At 43.3% G+C, this 17,057-nt stretch overlaps 1 protein-coding gene across 5 annotated transcripts in view; it reads left to right on the forward strand.

Moving 5' to 3' along the window:
- The first annotated feature begins 999 nt into the window (after positions 1 to 999).
- The window catches only part of IL1RAP (interleukin 1 receptor accessory protein), a 195,574-nt gene continuing 179,516 nt past the window's right edge, over positions 1,000 to 17,057 (forward strand). For 2 of the 5 annotated variants that reach the window (XM_083177543.1, XM_083177545.1), the window contains exon 1: positions 1,230 to 1,680. Coding sequence is in view for 2 of the 5 variants with exons in the window: in XM_083177546.1 (XP_083033672.1) it covers positions 1,100 to 1,161 (62 nt within the window). In the remaining 3 variants the exon portion in view is untranslated. Of the gene's footprint in view, positions 1,162 to 1,229; positions 1,681 to 2,070; positions 2,094 to 17,057 lie in introns of those variants that run through there. The other 3 variants (XM_083177546.1, XM_083177542.1, XM_083177544.1) reach the window with 3 other exon arrangements.

Genomic DNA, 17,057 nt, shown 5'->3' on the forward strand with positions numbered 1-17,057 from the left:
CTGATGATGAGCTGGCCGGGGAAGCTGTGCTAGGTGATTTGGCCAAGGTCGCCCACTCATTATAGCTATCTGTGTGGGAGTGAGAGGGGGCAGGGAATGACTGACGATGAGCTGCAAAGGAAGGACTAATGAGCAGGCAGGGAAGGACTGATGATGGATTGATGATAATGACTGGACAGGGAAGGACTGATGATAAGTAGGCAGGGAAGGACAGATTGTGAGTGGGCAAGGAAGGACTGATAATGAGCAGGCAGGGAAGGAATTATGGTGAGTAGGCAGGGGAAGGACTGATGGTAAGCGGGTAGAAAAGTACTGATGGTAAGCGAGTAGGGAAGGACTGATGATGAGCAGGCAGGGAAGGACTGATGATAAGCGGACCGGGGAAGGGCTAATTAGCAGTCAAGGGAAGGACTGATGAGTAGGCAGGGATTGATGATGATGAGCAGGCAGGAAAGGACTGATGATGATTAGGCTTGGTACAACTGATGAAGAGCAGGCAGGGAAGGACTGATGATGAGCGGTCAGGCAGGGAAGGACTGATGTATAGTAGGCAGGAAAGGACTGATGATGAGCAGGCAGGGAAGGACAGATAAGCGGTGAAGGAAGGACTGATAGTGATCGGGAAGGGAAGGACTGATGATGAGCAGGCAGGGGAAGGACTGATGAATAGCAGACAGGGAAGGACTGATGAGAAGTAGGCAGGGAAGGACTGGTGATGAGCAGGCAGGTAAGTATTGATGAATAGCAGGCAGCAGAGAAGGACTGATGAGTACGCAGGGAACTCCTCATCAGTCCTTTTCTGCTGCCTGCTATTCATCAATACTTCCCTGCCAGCTCATCACCAGTCCTTCCCTGCCTGCCTGCTCCTCACCAGTCCTTCCCTGCCTACTTCTCATCAGTCCTTCCCTGTCTGCTATTCATCAGTCCTTTCCCTGCCTGCTCATCACCAGTCCTTCCCTGCCTGCTCCTCATCAGTCCTTCCCTGGTGATGAGCAGGAAGGGAAGGATTGATGATGAGCGGACAGGAGAAGGACAGAGGATCAGGGACAAGGAAGACTGCTGAGAGAAGTAGTGAGTTGCGGATACCACTACTGTACACATGATGGTGATTAGCGGTAGCAGCACATACGGGGCTGCGCAGCAATGTGGAGGCTACAGTAGGTCAGTGAGTGTATAGCATTCAGTAGGGACCGCTGATATCTTTAACTTCTACTCGCTGCAGGAAAACACAACACATTGCCATTACACAATATCCTTTTCCTGTGACATACAGGGCTAGCGGTGTGCAGCAGCAGCATATGACTCACTGACGCTGACACATTACCTAAAACGTCGCTCGCAATTCACAAAAAAATCTGACAACTCCGGTTCTGCAGCAACACCACCAGCCACCACCTACCCGCGAGCTCCACCCCCTAACCCGGAGCAGGGTGGAGAAATCCTTTCGGTACGGCCGTCAGCCGGCCTGAACCAATCGCTGGTTACGGGGGAGGTGCCGTAGGAGCGGGCAGGGAAGAGAGGCAAGGAGGAAAGAAAAGTGCCATGGAAAGTGTCTGGGTGACCCGCGGCAGGTCTGCGGCTGAGCTATCCGGCGGCTGCTGCAGCGCTGACACCCTGGAGAGCCGCACTGCCCCGCACAGCTGCCAGTGACTCGGGCTGGAGAGCGAGCGTCTGACACAGGTGAGGCTGCACCTGAGATGGGAGCAAGTGCCTACATGGTAAAGTGAGTGGTGTGCGGGCACACAGACTGTGTATATAGCGCACATGCCACAGATAACTAGTGGGGGCATTGCTAACTTACTCCGGATGCTGCTGCTGCTGCATAGGACGCTGCTAATGTGCTGATGATTGTCACATAGATAGATCTATATATATAGATCTATCTACTGGCATGCAGCTTATGCTCACGCGTATACAGGCGATGATGTGCGGGCTGCTTGTAGCACGGCGGCACTGCCTCTATAGTGACTATAAGGAGACATGTTTAGCACCAGATTGCCTTCTGGTAGCGGATGGGCCGGCGATGCTGCTGCTCCCACTGCCAGGATGGGAGAGACTGATCCCCCTAATTACATGAGATTGCCTGGTCCTGGGTGAGACTTGGTACTGGCAGCTGATGATCAGTTACTTTAGCCGGCACATACTATCAAACCGATATAGCTACTTACTGGCCATGATTATTTTCTATTGAGTAACATTGGACAGTTAGGTTTTCCATCCTGTCATCATTAGTTAACATCGATTTTGGCAACACTATAACGCTTCGGTTGGCTGAAAGGAAGACGTTCCAGGTGTGTCAATTTCAATGTTCATTGCTAAATCATCATTGTGTTTTTTCTTATATGATTCATTTTATATTCCCAGAAACACAGCTGAGTGCTATTATCCTAATGGTCTTCTATATTAAGCTTATCTCAGTGTTATTTATATACTTTATCATGCTAATGTACTTATTATCTTATGTCAGTTATATTTATGTATATAATGTGCTAGGACATGGGGGATCAAGTCCAGTTATTTGTGAAGGGTGCAAGTTGTCATGGCATTTCAATGCCGGCAATGGCGTCTGAAATTGCACCGCTTGCGGCCTAATTGCGGCCCATATTTGCAGGCACTTTTGGTCACGTTCGGGGTACCATACGGCTGCTGCCACTATGGCTTTCGGATTTATTTATTTGCTAAAAACTCACAAATAATTGGTCTAGCCATTCCAAAGGCTGGTTTCTTTTGTTTTAGCCATTCAATTGTAGATCTGCTGGAGGGCATAGGGTCATCGTCCTGTTGGAGAATTGAAATCCAGTTAAACTTCATTTGCTGAACATTTTCCTGCAGAATTATCTGGTTTGACGGAAACTTAATATAATTTTTTTTTTTTTTGTAAAATATCAAAATCATGTAGCTGCAAGGTAAATCAAAATCATAATCCATCAACCATACTTGACAGGGGGTCCTCGTGATGTACTGTGTTTGCCAAACATGGCTGTCTGGGTTTAGAGCAGAAAACCTTTACTTTATTTCTACCTTGTGCAACGGACATTGGTACAGAAATCTTCTGATGCAACTTTAGAAACCTAAAACATTGGGGGATATTTAATAGGATGATAGATTCAGAAAGTAAGAGAATTGGTAAGAAATCTCCAGTGTTTTTAAAGTGGCAATCATTTACACTTCAAAATCAAACTGGTTTTGCAGTGTAAATGATTGCCGCTTTAAAAAAACTGGAGATTTCTTACCAAATCTCTCACTTTCTGAATCTATCATCCTATTAAATTTAACCAACGGTCTTTATTACATATGTGGTAGCTTTATGTGGTTAGTATAAAGCAGTGGTAGCCAACCCTAGCCTACGAGAGCTACCAACAGTTCACATTTTCCAGACAACCTAGCTGCTGCACTCATTAATTACTGACACAATTTAAAAGATACACAGATGGAGCTAATTAGCTCACTTGTGATTCTGTGAGGAGACCTGCAAAACATGCACTGTTGGTAGCTCTCGAGGACTACGGTTGGCTACCCCAGGTATAAAGCATGTCAGGCTGTAACTTGACTGCGTGCCATTTCAAACTCTCACCTCGATCACACCAGCAATCATTGGCTTTCAAAAGGAACTACTACTTCTTCAGAAATAAAGCCCTTTAGCATGTTGACCGATGCCTGTGCATCACACGGTATTACAGTCTTACCTTTGAGTGAATTTACTGGTGGGCCTAGTCTTATTATTATTATTATTATTATTATTATTATTATGATGCACGGTCATTCATTGTCCTCCATTTGCAAATAATGATTATAATCTTGCAAAAGAACGATGGATTTTAAATTGTTACCTTTTGAAATCCTTTCCAGATTTATAAGTGGCAACAATTGATTTCTCTGAGATCATTGCAGATGTACATTTTCCTTGGTGCTAATCCTATAATCTGCACTTCTGTTTTTGTATAGAGATGGCAGCATTGTCTGACAACCACATTAGTAGTCATAAAGCCTCTGTCCCTGCAAGTTACAACTTGGAGGAGTTTTTCACATTTTTTTTAAAGGCTTCTCCTGAGAAACTGTGCACAGTAGTATTTCGCCTTTTACAGGAGATTTCTGTGCAGTCTCCTGCATTGGGCTGCTCTAACATAGCTGTAATGCATACAATTACTCTCAAACTGCAGTTTCTGCATAATATTATGAGATATTAGTGAGGATTATTTGGTTGAAGTTGTGATAATTAAAAACGCTATTTTAAAATAAAGGTTTAAACTTACTATACAGTGCTATGTGCTTTTCATATCTGCCAGACTGTTTCGGACACTGGATTTACAGGGGATTTTATATTCAATACAAAAAAAGGCATGTTTGGTATTGTATGTTATTGTCCCATTAAATCCAGTTGCTGAACAGTGTTACCACATGCAGCGCTTCCAGCACTTAAATCTGGAGATGCGTTTTAATGCAGCTAAGCCCCAGGCAAACTGCATCTCTCAACTAATGGGGCCTACACATGGGGCTACTGTGCTGAGCTATGCTAGATTACTCAGCGATGTGTCGGCAATGGGTGCTGAGCAATATGTCAGGGCCAGTGTTCTCCAGTGAGAACACTGGCCCTGACTGGTGATCTGACTAGATTTATTCTGGATCTTGATTGTCCGGCAATAGCGACCACACACAGAGAAATGTAGGGTCATTTTTTAAGCGATGTAGTCAGATTGCTTAGAAATTGGTCTGGAATTGCGTAGTGTAGGCCCCATAAGTTCTTGGCATGATGAAAAGCATTGGGCCCTCATCCTGTCAGCTACAACCACTCGCTTCTAATTGAATTCGATCTATGTTTTTAAAGCACTGCAAATTGTCTAGAAACTACTGCAGAGAAACACTAATACCCCTTTTAGACATACTACACAGGATTTTGTCCAGGTTTACCTGGGATTTTCAACCCAGGTCACTCCCAGGATTTTAGTAACAGACCCCCTTTCACACTACACCTCAAATCCGGGAAAAATCCGGGTATACCCCTTTCACACATAAGCCAGGCTTTTCAAGCATTTCAGTGTTTCATCATTAAAATGGGACACGCCCCGGCAGCAAAAAAAAAAAGCAACATTACATGTTTAAAACTGAAAAACCCGGGTAAACCCGTTCAGACATAAGCCGGGTATTATACCCGGGAGTTAAATACCGGGAAAAACCCTGGTCAATTGCAGGTGCTCAGTATCCGGGAGTGAAATCCCGAGTATACCTTTTCAGACATACGCTAGTCCCGGGTTTGGGCGTGTTCATGTGAAAAAAAAGGGGATTTTGGCGTATGTCTGAAATTTCTGCTTGCAGCCTCCCAAGTAGAACTTGTTAGGTTTAGCCAATTTGTGGCTAAACCCAGTACTTTTTCAAAAGAAATGGGCCCCTGATCTAAGCAACAATTAAATTTGTCTAATGGGCACCAATTACTTTGCACCCCCCCCCCCCCCCAAATTGAATTGCCCCCTTTTGTCTTTCATGAAATCATCAGTGTAGTTATTGGCATATTGCCTTTAATTTCTGCATTTGATGACTTGTCTGCCCTTTCCTCTCTCATGTATAATTGCCATTACTGAAAGTGTTACTGTAAGTGTTCACATTTTTCATAGTGGATCAATAAGGAATTCATATTTTATTCCTAGACACAAGTGCATGTTACTGAGGTTTTAGGCTTATACATACAGGTATCATGGTTGGATTGCCACAGCCTCAGTTGCTATCTTCCTAACAGATGGCGTGCGTTGTTGTACTGCTTTATACTATTTTTTTTTTATTATTATTCTCAGTGAATGTATGCAGCTCTTGGTTTTACAGATTCATTTTGTGACTATAGGGACATGAAGTACATTGCAATTCTCACACACCCAGGCCGATTGATTGCAGTCCTCTTTGGCATTGAAAAAGCTGTGCTAGGTGATTTGGCCAAGGTCGCCCACTCATTATAGCTATCTGTGTGGGAGTGAGAGGGGTATTCACCTGTGAATTGTGATGCCCAGTGTGACTTAATGTGTAAATAAAATAGTAATGGTTAACACTTTCCTGTCGATTTGTTTTACAGTATTATAGGAAATGAGTTGAAACCTTGGAGTTATTGAGGACTGCAAACCATGACACCCAAGCCTGTTGTTTTGATTTTTAGTGTTCATTATTTTTTGCAGCAATGAAAGCGTTGTCCTTCTGGTTAATATGTCGTTTTCTGCATCTAGAAAACAATATGGCTAAGGAGAGTCAGGTTCTGCTTACTATATGGAACGAAGACACAAAGAGAATATATTCTGATGCTTATGGCTGAATATGTGCAATCCTATCTTTAGAAAGTAATTTTTGTTATAGGTATAATTTTCTGTCTGTGATATATTCTGCTGGTTCCTGCGTGCTATATAATTTTGTCTACCTATGAAATACAATATAGATGTCTAATATCTAGCAAGAAAGGTTCCTGCAATATAATCTATGAAAGTAAGTGCCAAAGATTTATGTGTAGGCACATTGGGGAACTTAGAGGTAGGCTGTGGGGAGGAGTTTAGGGTTGGACTGCAGGGTGGGTGGGGGGGGGAGGGTTTAGGTAGCAGGGTACAGGGTTAGGCAAATGCTGGGGGGAGGGATATGGTTAGGTGAAAGCAGGGATGGCTATAGATAGGGGGCAGTGTTATGTTGCTTACAGAGCCGCTTTTGGTATTCTCCGTGTTGGTCTTTTGACAGCCGGGATATCATATGTATCCCTTGGGGAACACTGTTTGCCTTTCAAATTGCCATTTTACAGAACACAGTCATTTTGGTGTGACAGAAGACCAATGTTCTCTATTCACTTTCATGATACACTGACCGCACATACAGTATTATTGTTTTGGAACACTGCTAAAATTTTAATATATGCTTCTACAGTACTCCCTGTATTTGTGAAGCTGGGCCATTCTTGGGTTGGGGGCTTATGCATTTTCTGTGTTTTGAAGTATGGTCATGATGCTTGTAAATTAATGTGATGCCATGCTGCGTTTTGTCTTCATTCTTTTGATAAAATAAATAAATTCATTATGAGGCACTATGGAAAAGATAATAAAGCACATGTCGTTTAATCCCCTGCTCGAATCTCTTCCCAGCATGGAGCCAATAGGGCACATGCACAGACTAGCTCAGCATTTTTATTGGCTGTCTGCCATGTAGAGACACAACCTGAGGATTAAGCAACAGGGCATCTTCTGTCATTTATAGACCACTGTTTTCTTGATTAAAGCTTAGATTTGATACTTACAAAATATATGATAACTCCTAACATTAATGGGTTGTACGAACATGAATATCTCATCCTAACAATAAGGATTAGTATGAGAATGAAGCATCCTCATCCTGTGGTTAGGTTGTTATGTACAGAAAAGTATTCACAACGCTTCACTTTTCCACATTTTGTTATGTTACAGACTTATTCCAAAATGGAATAAATATCCCCCCCCCCCCCCCCCCCCCCCCCCCCGGCCAAAATTCTACACACAATGCCCATAGTGACAATGTGAAAAGTTTTTTGGGCAAATGTATTAAAACTAAGAAATAACATTTACATAAGTATTCACAGCCTTTGCCATGAAGCTCACAATTGAGTTCAGGTGCATCCTGTTTCCTAATAATAGAAGGTAATTCAGAGATCTTAGGCTGTGTACACACGGGGGCGATTTTGTCAAATATCGCGGGCAATATGGTCACTGAGCGACCATATTGCCTGTGATGGGAGTGTGCACCGGCGATATATCGCCGGGTGCGCGCTCCCGGTTCCTCCCCCGTAGTGGTCGCAGGAACATGCTCCTGCGACCAGCTGATTTCCACTGCCGGACTCCCCCGGCAGTTTCTTTTTCATCAGCGACCATCTCTGGTCACTGATGCAAATGGGACAGTGAGCGATATATCGCTCATCGCGAGCGATATATCGCTCAGCGATATATCCCCCTGTGTGTACGGGGCTTAAGGCCCTTCTCCCCCGATAGCTCAGTTTAGATGGCCGGCCAGCTCTAGAAAGAGCCCTGGTGGTTCTGAACATCTTCCATTTACAGATGATGGAGGCCTCTGTCCTCATTGGTACCTTCAAAGCGGCAGATATTTTTCTGTACTCTTCCCCCAGATTTGTGCCTTGAGACAATCCTGTCTTGGATTTTTAAAGACAATTCCTTTGACGTGCACTGTCAAGTGTGGAGCCTTATATACTGTAGTCAAATCAACTGATTTTACCACAGTTCATCCTTGAGATGTTCCTACAGCTTAACTTGATCAGTGGAAATGGGATGCACCTGAACTAAATTTTGCGCTTCATGCTAAAGGCTATGAATACTTATCTACATAGGATCTTAGGTTTTTTTTTGTTTGTTTTTTTAAGTAAAGCACTGAATACTTTCCAAATGCATTGTACTTCTAGTCAACAGGACAAGTGTTTGGCAGTGTTGTATTTCAAATTTTTTGTATTTTGTGTTACAAGCACATACTAAGGAAAAAATCCTTTAATTTAAAATCTTAAATAAACAGTAATTGATGGAATTCAGATCTCAAAACAAAAATACCTTTAAATAATAAGTTTGTTCACCGATCAGCATATTGATATGGTATTTGTATACAAAAGGTACATAGCATATTGATATGGTATTTGTACACAAAAGGTACATATCTAGTAGCAGGAAAGTTTTAGACGACATAACAGAGTTCAAGCTGAAAATTGGATTGCAAAAACCATCTTATACAGTATCAGTGTAATTGCCTATTCACCAGTATCTGGGAGAATTGCACTGGAAATGATAGATTTATTTATCATGAAAAATAAATTAAATTGTAAAGCAGAATGCACTCCATGAACTGGTAAAGAATGCCTATTGTTTATTTTCCCTGCTTTCATCTCCATGTAAAAAGACTTTGCAAAAGCCTTTCCATTTGTGGTAAATTTTAACATTTGTTATTTGTGTTTCAAGGAAATCTTTAGGAATAGTAATGAAAGAAGCAGTAACTAAAATAACTGTAAATGCGGAGTAGAATAAAGACTGTTTACTTCCCGATCAGAACTATAATGATATACTGTAAGTCAGGGGTGTCAAACACAAGGCCCGTGGGCCAAATCCGGCCCGCCAGACCTCTTCATGTGGCCCGCGCAGCCGCCAGCCTTCACCTTTTATTCTCGTTTTTGTTTTTTTAAACAAGAAAGCCACCTCTTCAGCGCATGCGCGGCAGCCTACAAACCAGAGAATGTCTGCCCTCTAGCGCAGTGCCGCCGGTCGTCAACCCCTCCTCTGCTCCCACCTGCTGTATAGGAGCCAGAGAGAGGAAAGAGCAGGTCTGTCATGGTGAATGGTGCTGCTGCTGCTGTGCGCTCCAGGTCACTTACTGCTGAGTGTGCACTGCACAGTGACCGGGAGCACGCTGCCCCCCACTCCTGGATAGATAGTGCGAGGAGCGCTACTCACAGGAGGGAGGGGGAAATGCGCCTGTGTGAGAGCGCAGCTGTGTCCTTGGTGGTGGAGCAGCTCAGACTGGAGTGGACGCATCAGAGCGGGTAAGTGTCAAACTCTCTGCCTATGTGTGTGTGGTGCACTGGCACATTGCAGCCCATCATTAATTGCTGTGTCCCATGATAATAAGCAGGACATATGCCCTAAGACTGAGTGCTGCCCCCCTGTGCAGGCAGCGTGTGCCCTTTATGCACTGCAGTTCACAGCAATAGCAGGAGGGAAATGCTACTGCTGAGTATACAATAATTGAATGCAGTGACAATAATTTATGATAATAAAGAGTGGACACATAGTCCTACAGATACAACCGGCCCTTTGAGGGTGACCAAACTGCTGATGCGGCCCCCGATGAATTTGAGTTTGACACCCCTGCTGTAAGTGATCAGGAATATTAGTACATACAGTAGCATGCATATACTGTAGTTAATACTACTATATTTTTTTTGCAAAAAAAGAAATTGCCGCCCCTAAAAAGTATGAGTGTGTCCCAGCAGTGCCATTTTAGACAAGTTGTTGAATGTGGGTGAATATGGAGGTCAACTAGAGATTTGCACCGGACACTTTTAGTTTCCAATCTATCCTGAATACCTCACAGCTCACTATTGTTTTTAGGCCAAAAGATTGCGGCACCGAGGTAGCTGCATGACCTTTTTTGGGGGGGGGGGGGGGGGGGGGGGGGGGGCACATGCCCCCCCGCCCTGACATTTCAGACATAGCTCATTTTGTAGATGCATGTACATGCAGCATCACAGAAGCTTGAACCCAAATCGATGGGCCTTCAATAAGATACTAGGCTGGTCTATATCGGTCAATTGATTCGGGAGATATTGCGGGTTAACTTTTCTTTTTTTATTTATTCTGAAATTTCATGGCTTTTCATGTCCTTTTGAGGGCAGATTACTCTGGAACCAAACAACTCAGTTTCACGGGACCAAAATCATTTGAAGCATACTCAAAAGTTCTTACTCCTGTAAATGGGTTAGTTGGTTCCGGAGATATAGCCCGTTAAAGGGGTTGGGGTGGTTTTCTCTCCCCCCTCACACCAGAAAATGCAGGGACTAGGCTGGTGTAAAAGGGGCCAACACAGGAATGTCCCTGCATGATACTGAGACCATATTCCTAGGTTAACCACTGCATTTTCTGGTGTAAAAGGGGTATTCTTTCAAATATCCGGGACCTGCAGTGCCTCTGCTCTCTACCTGGCTGTCAATGACTATCACTTCTGTCTGGTGGCGGCTGCCGCCCAGTTACTGTGAGCATGTATTCCCCATTGGCAACGAGCATGTAATCCCATATGACAATGAGCATGTAGGTAAGCAGCACTTATGTAGCATAATTTTTAATAGGCATTATGGTGTTTGGCATAATACGTAATGGACCTAATGATGTGTGGCTTAACATGTAATGGGCATTATGGTGTAAATTTTTAATGCGTGCCGAAGGCATGCAATGTCCCTGTTTATGAAGCATATTGTGAATTTTGGCTCTATCCGCGTGGCATTTTGTGAATTTTGGCTCATTCCATTTGGCATTATGTGTAAGGGGCAAGTATAATGGGGTCTAGTAATTTGTTGCATAATGTGTAGAAGTTGTATATGGTGTGGGACATGCCCCCTTTTGAGTGGCCACACCCCGTTTTCCAGAGCGCGCCTTCGATGCGTGCACAACTACATCCTTCACTTTTGTCGCCAAGATAGACCTGTGTACTTTAAACGCCAGGGCCTATTTTTAATCCCATTCCCGCCCTCTCTACTCTCCTCTCTCTTGCCACTCTCTTAGCATATACACTGGCACCAGTAACCCCCCCCCCCCCCCTTGTAATTTTCTCCTGAATCTGCCCTTGGGTGGATGTATAGGCTTGTTGCTATTCCTCCATCATCTGAAGCATATAGATGGTAGAATTCCACATATTTACTACCTCTTGCTTCAGGTGATGGTAGGGCAGGTTCAAGGGGGGTTTGCTGGCGCTCCAGTCTTCAACATGCAGTCGCCAAATGTCAAAAGTGGTCCACAAAAGCATCTATTGCATGCCCCTGTAATTTTTTCAAAACATTTTGCACCACCAAATTGCGTGAGCAAAACATGGGACATGCTGGAATTAGCCCAGATGTAATTCCCACACAATTTTGGTGGGGTTGTCCAATATTACAAATCCCCAGGAGAGTCTAAGTGGGGTAAGCCATTGAGCAATGATTCCCCTCTACTTCCCGAAGAGGTTCTCAGTGGTGTGCCTCTTACGGAAACCAGTGATATACACCGTAGCCTGCCTAATAATGACTTGGCATATATGAGATGATGCTACTGGCACCACTGCTGCTGTTGCTGCTTAAGGCAATACATCTACCGAGTGGGCTGTCAGTCATGTAGTCCTTAGTTTGCCCTGTTCCACTTGTCCATGGTGGTTTTTATTTTTTTTCTTGTCCCAGTCTGGGATTAGTTTGCCAAGTGAAGTAGAATATAGATGGGATTTGGTACCAAAGACACAGTACGTCCATCAGCTCTATAAATCCCACTGCACTGATGGCTGATACTGGATGACACCAACATAGTTGTTATGGCCTCAATTATCCGCTTTGCAACAGGGTGACTGCTGTCATACTTCATCTTCCTCGCAAAGGACTTTTGGACAGTCCATTTCTTAATTAACGTTGTAGATGTGGTCTTCTGACTTCCTCTCTGGGATAAAGGTCGAATTCTCCTCAGCGCCAGATACACCAATATCCTCATCATCCTTCTACAGTGACATCCTGAATGTCAGCAACTTAATTGGTGGTGTTCCTCCCAGCACTTGCAGAAATTGTGCAAATGGTGGAAGGAGCCTCTTCCTTTCCATGCAGTGTTTGGAAGGTCAGGCCTAGACATCGCAACCGCTGACACACTTGGACTTGAGGATTTGTGATAGCTGTACTTTTCATAAGTTTTATTTTTGACATTTTTAAAAAGGAGGGCTTCCATCTTCAAGGAAAGCTGAACCACCAGTCTTTAACATAGGCTTTGTGTCATAAATGGCATAAGGCCAATTTTAAGTTTCTCTTTGACTAACTTTGCATTTTTAAATTAGAATTAGAATTTTTTACATTTGTTTGCAGGCTCTCTATGACATTGGCCTTAGCAGACGATGTTGATGGACTTGATGGTAGTAGGAAGTGGTTCCTTATCTTTAAATTTGTGTGTCCTCCGTTTCTCTATCAACACGCACCACCACTGGACTTAAATACAGCAGCCATGGACCTCGCTATGGCACAGGGCAGCACTACAGGACTACTATATGGCTGCACCTGACAGAGAGGCAGCACCCAGGTATATGGCAGATAGGGCACCCCTGGACTGATAGAGTAGAGGAGAACCCTGTAGTACAACAGCAGACCCATCCGATGGCACTACCCACAGACAGACTGGTCCCTCCTGCACCCTCTTCTATGCTGAAGTTGTAATGGTGCTGATCAGCGGGGATTTATATAGGTTCCAAAATCCGTGAGAATCCGACAGTGGGATGATGTTTTGCCTAGATATGGGATCAGAGTCTGTCAGAAAAACCCGAGCCAGGCTCGTATCCGGCTTCAGATTGTGAAGTTCAGGTGGGCTCAGAGAGCCAAACCTGCTCATCCCTAGTTTAAACAATCACTGTTATTTTCCAGGTCTGCCAGCAAGTGCACAGGGAGAGGTCACCAACTGTCACATTTTTCAGAGTGCAATGGTGATGCATTTAGGACCGTTGTAAGACTTCTCAGCACTGTAGGCAAATTTTCAGTACACCACCACCAATACCCACTTTTCAACCCTCATTTGAAAGGTGGTGGTTTCTGAATAGTACAACAGCACCACCTGCGTTAAGTACAACAAGGATTTCTTTCTCATAGGCATCCTCAATTTTGTGATACTGTAGGTAGACGCGATCCTGGCACTCTAGACAGCTTCATAACAGTAGAGACGGCCCTGCATGCATTGTACATAGCAGCAGATGTTCTGCCACCTATCTCTGAAATGAAGCAGCCAATTACATCATTAAGGGGCAGACGAATTAACCCCTTCAGTGGTGTTTTTTTTTCTAAGGTAGCTGGGCGAGGTTTTTTAGGGGGGGGGGAAGGGCCGCTAAACACTGTCAGCCACTGCCCGCCCCTGCGTGTCTCAACCCAGTGTGTCATTATCCGGAACCGCAGGCTGTAATACAACAGCCGGCGGGGTGGGGTGAGGAGGAGACGCGGCGGAGGAGAGGGAGCCGGGCAGAGCTGAAGCCCCCCGTCAACTCAGCTGCGCTGCCTGGCGCTAAACAGTAGCAATCCCAATAATTTTCCGGGCTTGCCAGTCTGGGCACTGAGGCATAGCCCAGAAAATTCTCGGTATTGCCACTGAAGGGGATAATTCTGGTAAAATGATAAAGTGGAACATGATAATGCCCCAGTATAACAACTAAACACCGTGATTGGCTGGTGCATTATCACTGCTTTATCACTACTTTATCAGGCTTAATACATCTTCCCCTAAATCTATGGACCAAGACATTTAATTTGATATACGATAGCCTGCCAGACAGTGACAACATAGAAATATGTCATAAAGGTTGTCCTTCTGCTTTTAATATAGTGTATAGAGGATGATAATAAGGAATAATCATTTCTTCTGATTGTAATAAGTACTCTGCACAACATTCTATTTTGATTGTTTACATGAAAGTCCCTAAATGCTGTGACCTGGATTAACCTCTAGTCTACTATAAGTGATATGATTTATTACAGGATAACTATGAAATTATCAATCATACAGCCTCTTATTTGCTGTCAGCCTTCCAATGAAGTGCTAGAAAAAAGGTGTTTTTATTTAATTTGTTGTTCTTTAGTACTGTAAACTGAGTCCAACTGATAATGAATGATCTATAGAAAATAATGTACATGGGTTTAAATTATCTACAAAAATTCTATTTGGAAAAAAAAAAACACATTAATGCTAGCGTGTATGAGGAACGATGATGTGAAAATTGCTGGGTGGAATATCGCTCAGTGCATACTTTTTATTAAAAAATTTTTTTGGTCGCCTATCCAATAGATTTTTCACAGTAGCTCACTCCGCTGGTAAAACAGCCTCATGGGCCGCCGATGACGCATGATTTCGAATCACCACTCATTGCTGGGGCATGCACACTAGGAGCTTTTGAGCTAAAAGTGCTGTAGCTCAAAATACCAAAAATGGGTGACTTTTTTTTTTTTTCAGCTCAAAATTCAACAGTGTGTACAGGCTTTAAGGGGGGGTATTTGCTGTGTTTTTTTTTTTTATTATTTGGCATGGTTAAAAAACACATGGATCTGCAAATTACTTGGAAATCCACGTAGTTTCGGCAAATTTGCAGATGTTTTCGTAAAGTACTGTATTTGCAGGCTTTTGTCTAAATGTGGTAAAATGTTAAAAAAATTGTTGTAAGACACAAATGTAAACAAAAATATTATATGTACTGTAGTAATAGCAAAGGACTAACCCTTAATTGGTTAGAGATACTGAGCTTGATGCGGTAGTACATAATGTTTTTTTTTTTTTTTTTTCATAACTCACAGTAATGCAGTTATGTATGTATGTATGTCAGGCTTAATAGATCTAGCATTTTCTTGCAGTCAAAGGTCAGAGAAGGCTGCATGTAACCTACAGTATATACTTTATTTCAGGCATATCTTTTGTACCAAGTGTCCTCTGACCTGGAAAACATGCACTGTTTGGATGCCCTGAGGACTTAGGAAACACCATCCATAAGAATCCATTCCTCCGGTTTCAAATACACTTGTTATTTAACAAAGAAGTATAAATTATTTAAGGGCGTTTTCAGTTGGATGTCATTCCTGGCATTGATTTCAATGTGCTGGCAAAGACTACTACTGTACATTCTTTTTATCCAGAATTCTATCAGTGCGTACAGCATATGATTTATGGACACTTGCTTGTAGCTTGATACTTGTCAAGCAAGGAGTAACTGCATCATTTATTATCTGTATCTCTATCACATTATTGAGGTTACTCATTAACTACAGTATTGCTGCACTCTATATGCAAATTTGTTTGGACCAGCACATTTACAAAACCCTTATAGTAGTTGCTCCAACAAGGAATACTTATCAGGATCTAGATTTAAAAGCAATATGTACGTTATGAGAAGGCCTAAAGTGCATTTTGGTGTTAGTCTGCACCTTCTTCGAGTGATTAATGACACGCACAACATTACTTCTCTTTTGTAGGCATGTAGGTAGGTGTTGTATCAGGTAAACGGTACTTGTGTAGTCTCATGGCGCCGTGCGTCTGAGTCCCCTTGCGGGGCTCGCCCACGCTGCGGGCTCGGTGGCTCGCCACGCTATTTAAAATCAACTCCATGCCAACATGGATAGTGGAGGTATGAACTATCCATGTTGGCATGGAGTTAAGTGACTTTTTTGGACATATTTCGTGGCGAGCGTACACCCGGAAGTAGCACGGCGCCATGAAACTAAACAAGTACCAGGTAAACTAATGAAAAGATAGATATAGGCGTGGCCTGTTCTCCCTGATGAAGTGATATCATCCGATGTCCACTTTTTTAACTATATGCAAAGTGACATGCACTCAGACCACGTGGTGAAGCAGCTTGACCAGTCCCAAGCCGGTATGTCTTCTGGTGACTCAAAATGAATGCCATACATCTTGCTCTTGATTTTGTGGTAACAAAATTAAGTTGCAATAGGCCAGGTCTGGACTGTACAATGGACGACCAAACTCTTTTGCAGACCACTCTTGAAGATCAAGTTGAACACATTAAAGCCAGCGTGTATAAGGAACGACGATGTGAAAATTGATGGGTGGAATATCGCTCAGTGCATACACATTTTTTTTTTTTTTTTTTTTATCGTCTGTCCAATCGATTTTTCACAGTGGCTCACTCGGCTGGTAAAACAGCCTCATGGGTGGTAATGATGCTGGTATCTAATGGTAATCCATTCCTTTGACAAAGCTGCACTTAGATGCAGGGAAACGCGTCAGGAGCATACCCTGGACACTTCACCCAGCACTTTTATCATACCATCTATTAGATTCTGACCAGCCGCCCTCAGTGATTTTCTTGCCACCCTTCCAGCCTCCTTACCATCTCTGGACCACATCACCCATGTTTGGAGAATCTCATGCTGCAATGCAATCCAATTAGGAACATAATCTCCAGGTGACAATCACTGTGGTAACTATAAAATTCTACCACCCTCATATGGGGACTGTGTTACTTCATCTATCCAGAGTTTGATTTGGAACATTGGAGTTTTTTTGGACATCATTGGCGGTGTACATAGGAACGGATCCTCCTCACTTTAATTGAAGTGTTTTATATGTTATTAAATGGTATATTTTACATGTTCATTGGTGTAGTAGCGCTACTTTTATTTTTCCTTTTTCTATCTTCCTGTTGAGGGGTCACTCACCCCTCTTAAGTAGCTGTTTCGCAACACACCCCTAGTTAGCGCCCAGTTTTTTGTTGCTCTGCAACTTATCCCCCGCTGGTATTTAATTAGCTGCAAAGAATTGCCACATCTAATGGATGCACTGAGCGCTATCCAATTAGTCCGACTAGCCAAC

The sequence above is a fragment of the Crinia signifera genome, chromosome 3 (genome assembly GCF_055691185.1).
Source record: "Crinia signifera chromosome 3, ASM5569118v1, whole genome shotgun sequence".
Lineage (NCBI taxonomy): Eukaryota > Metazoa > Chordata > Amphibia > Anura > Myobatrachidae > Crinia > Crinia signifera.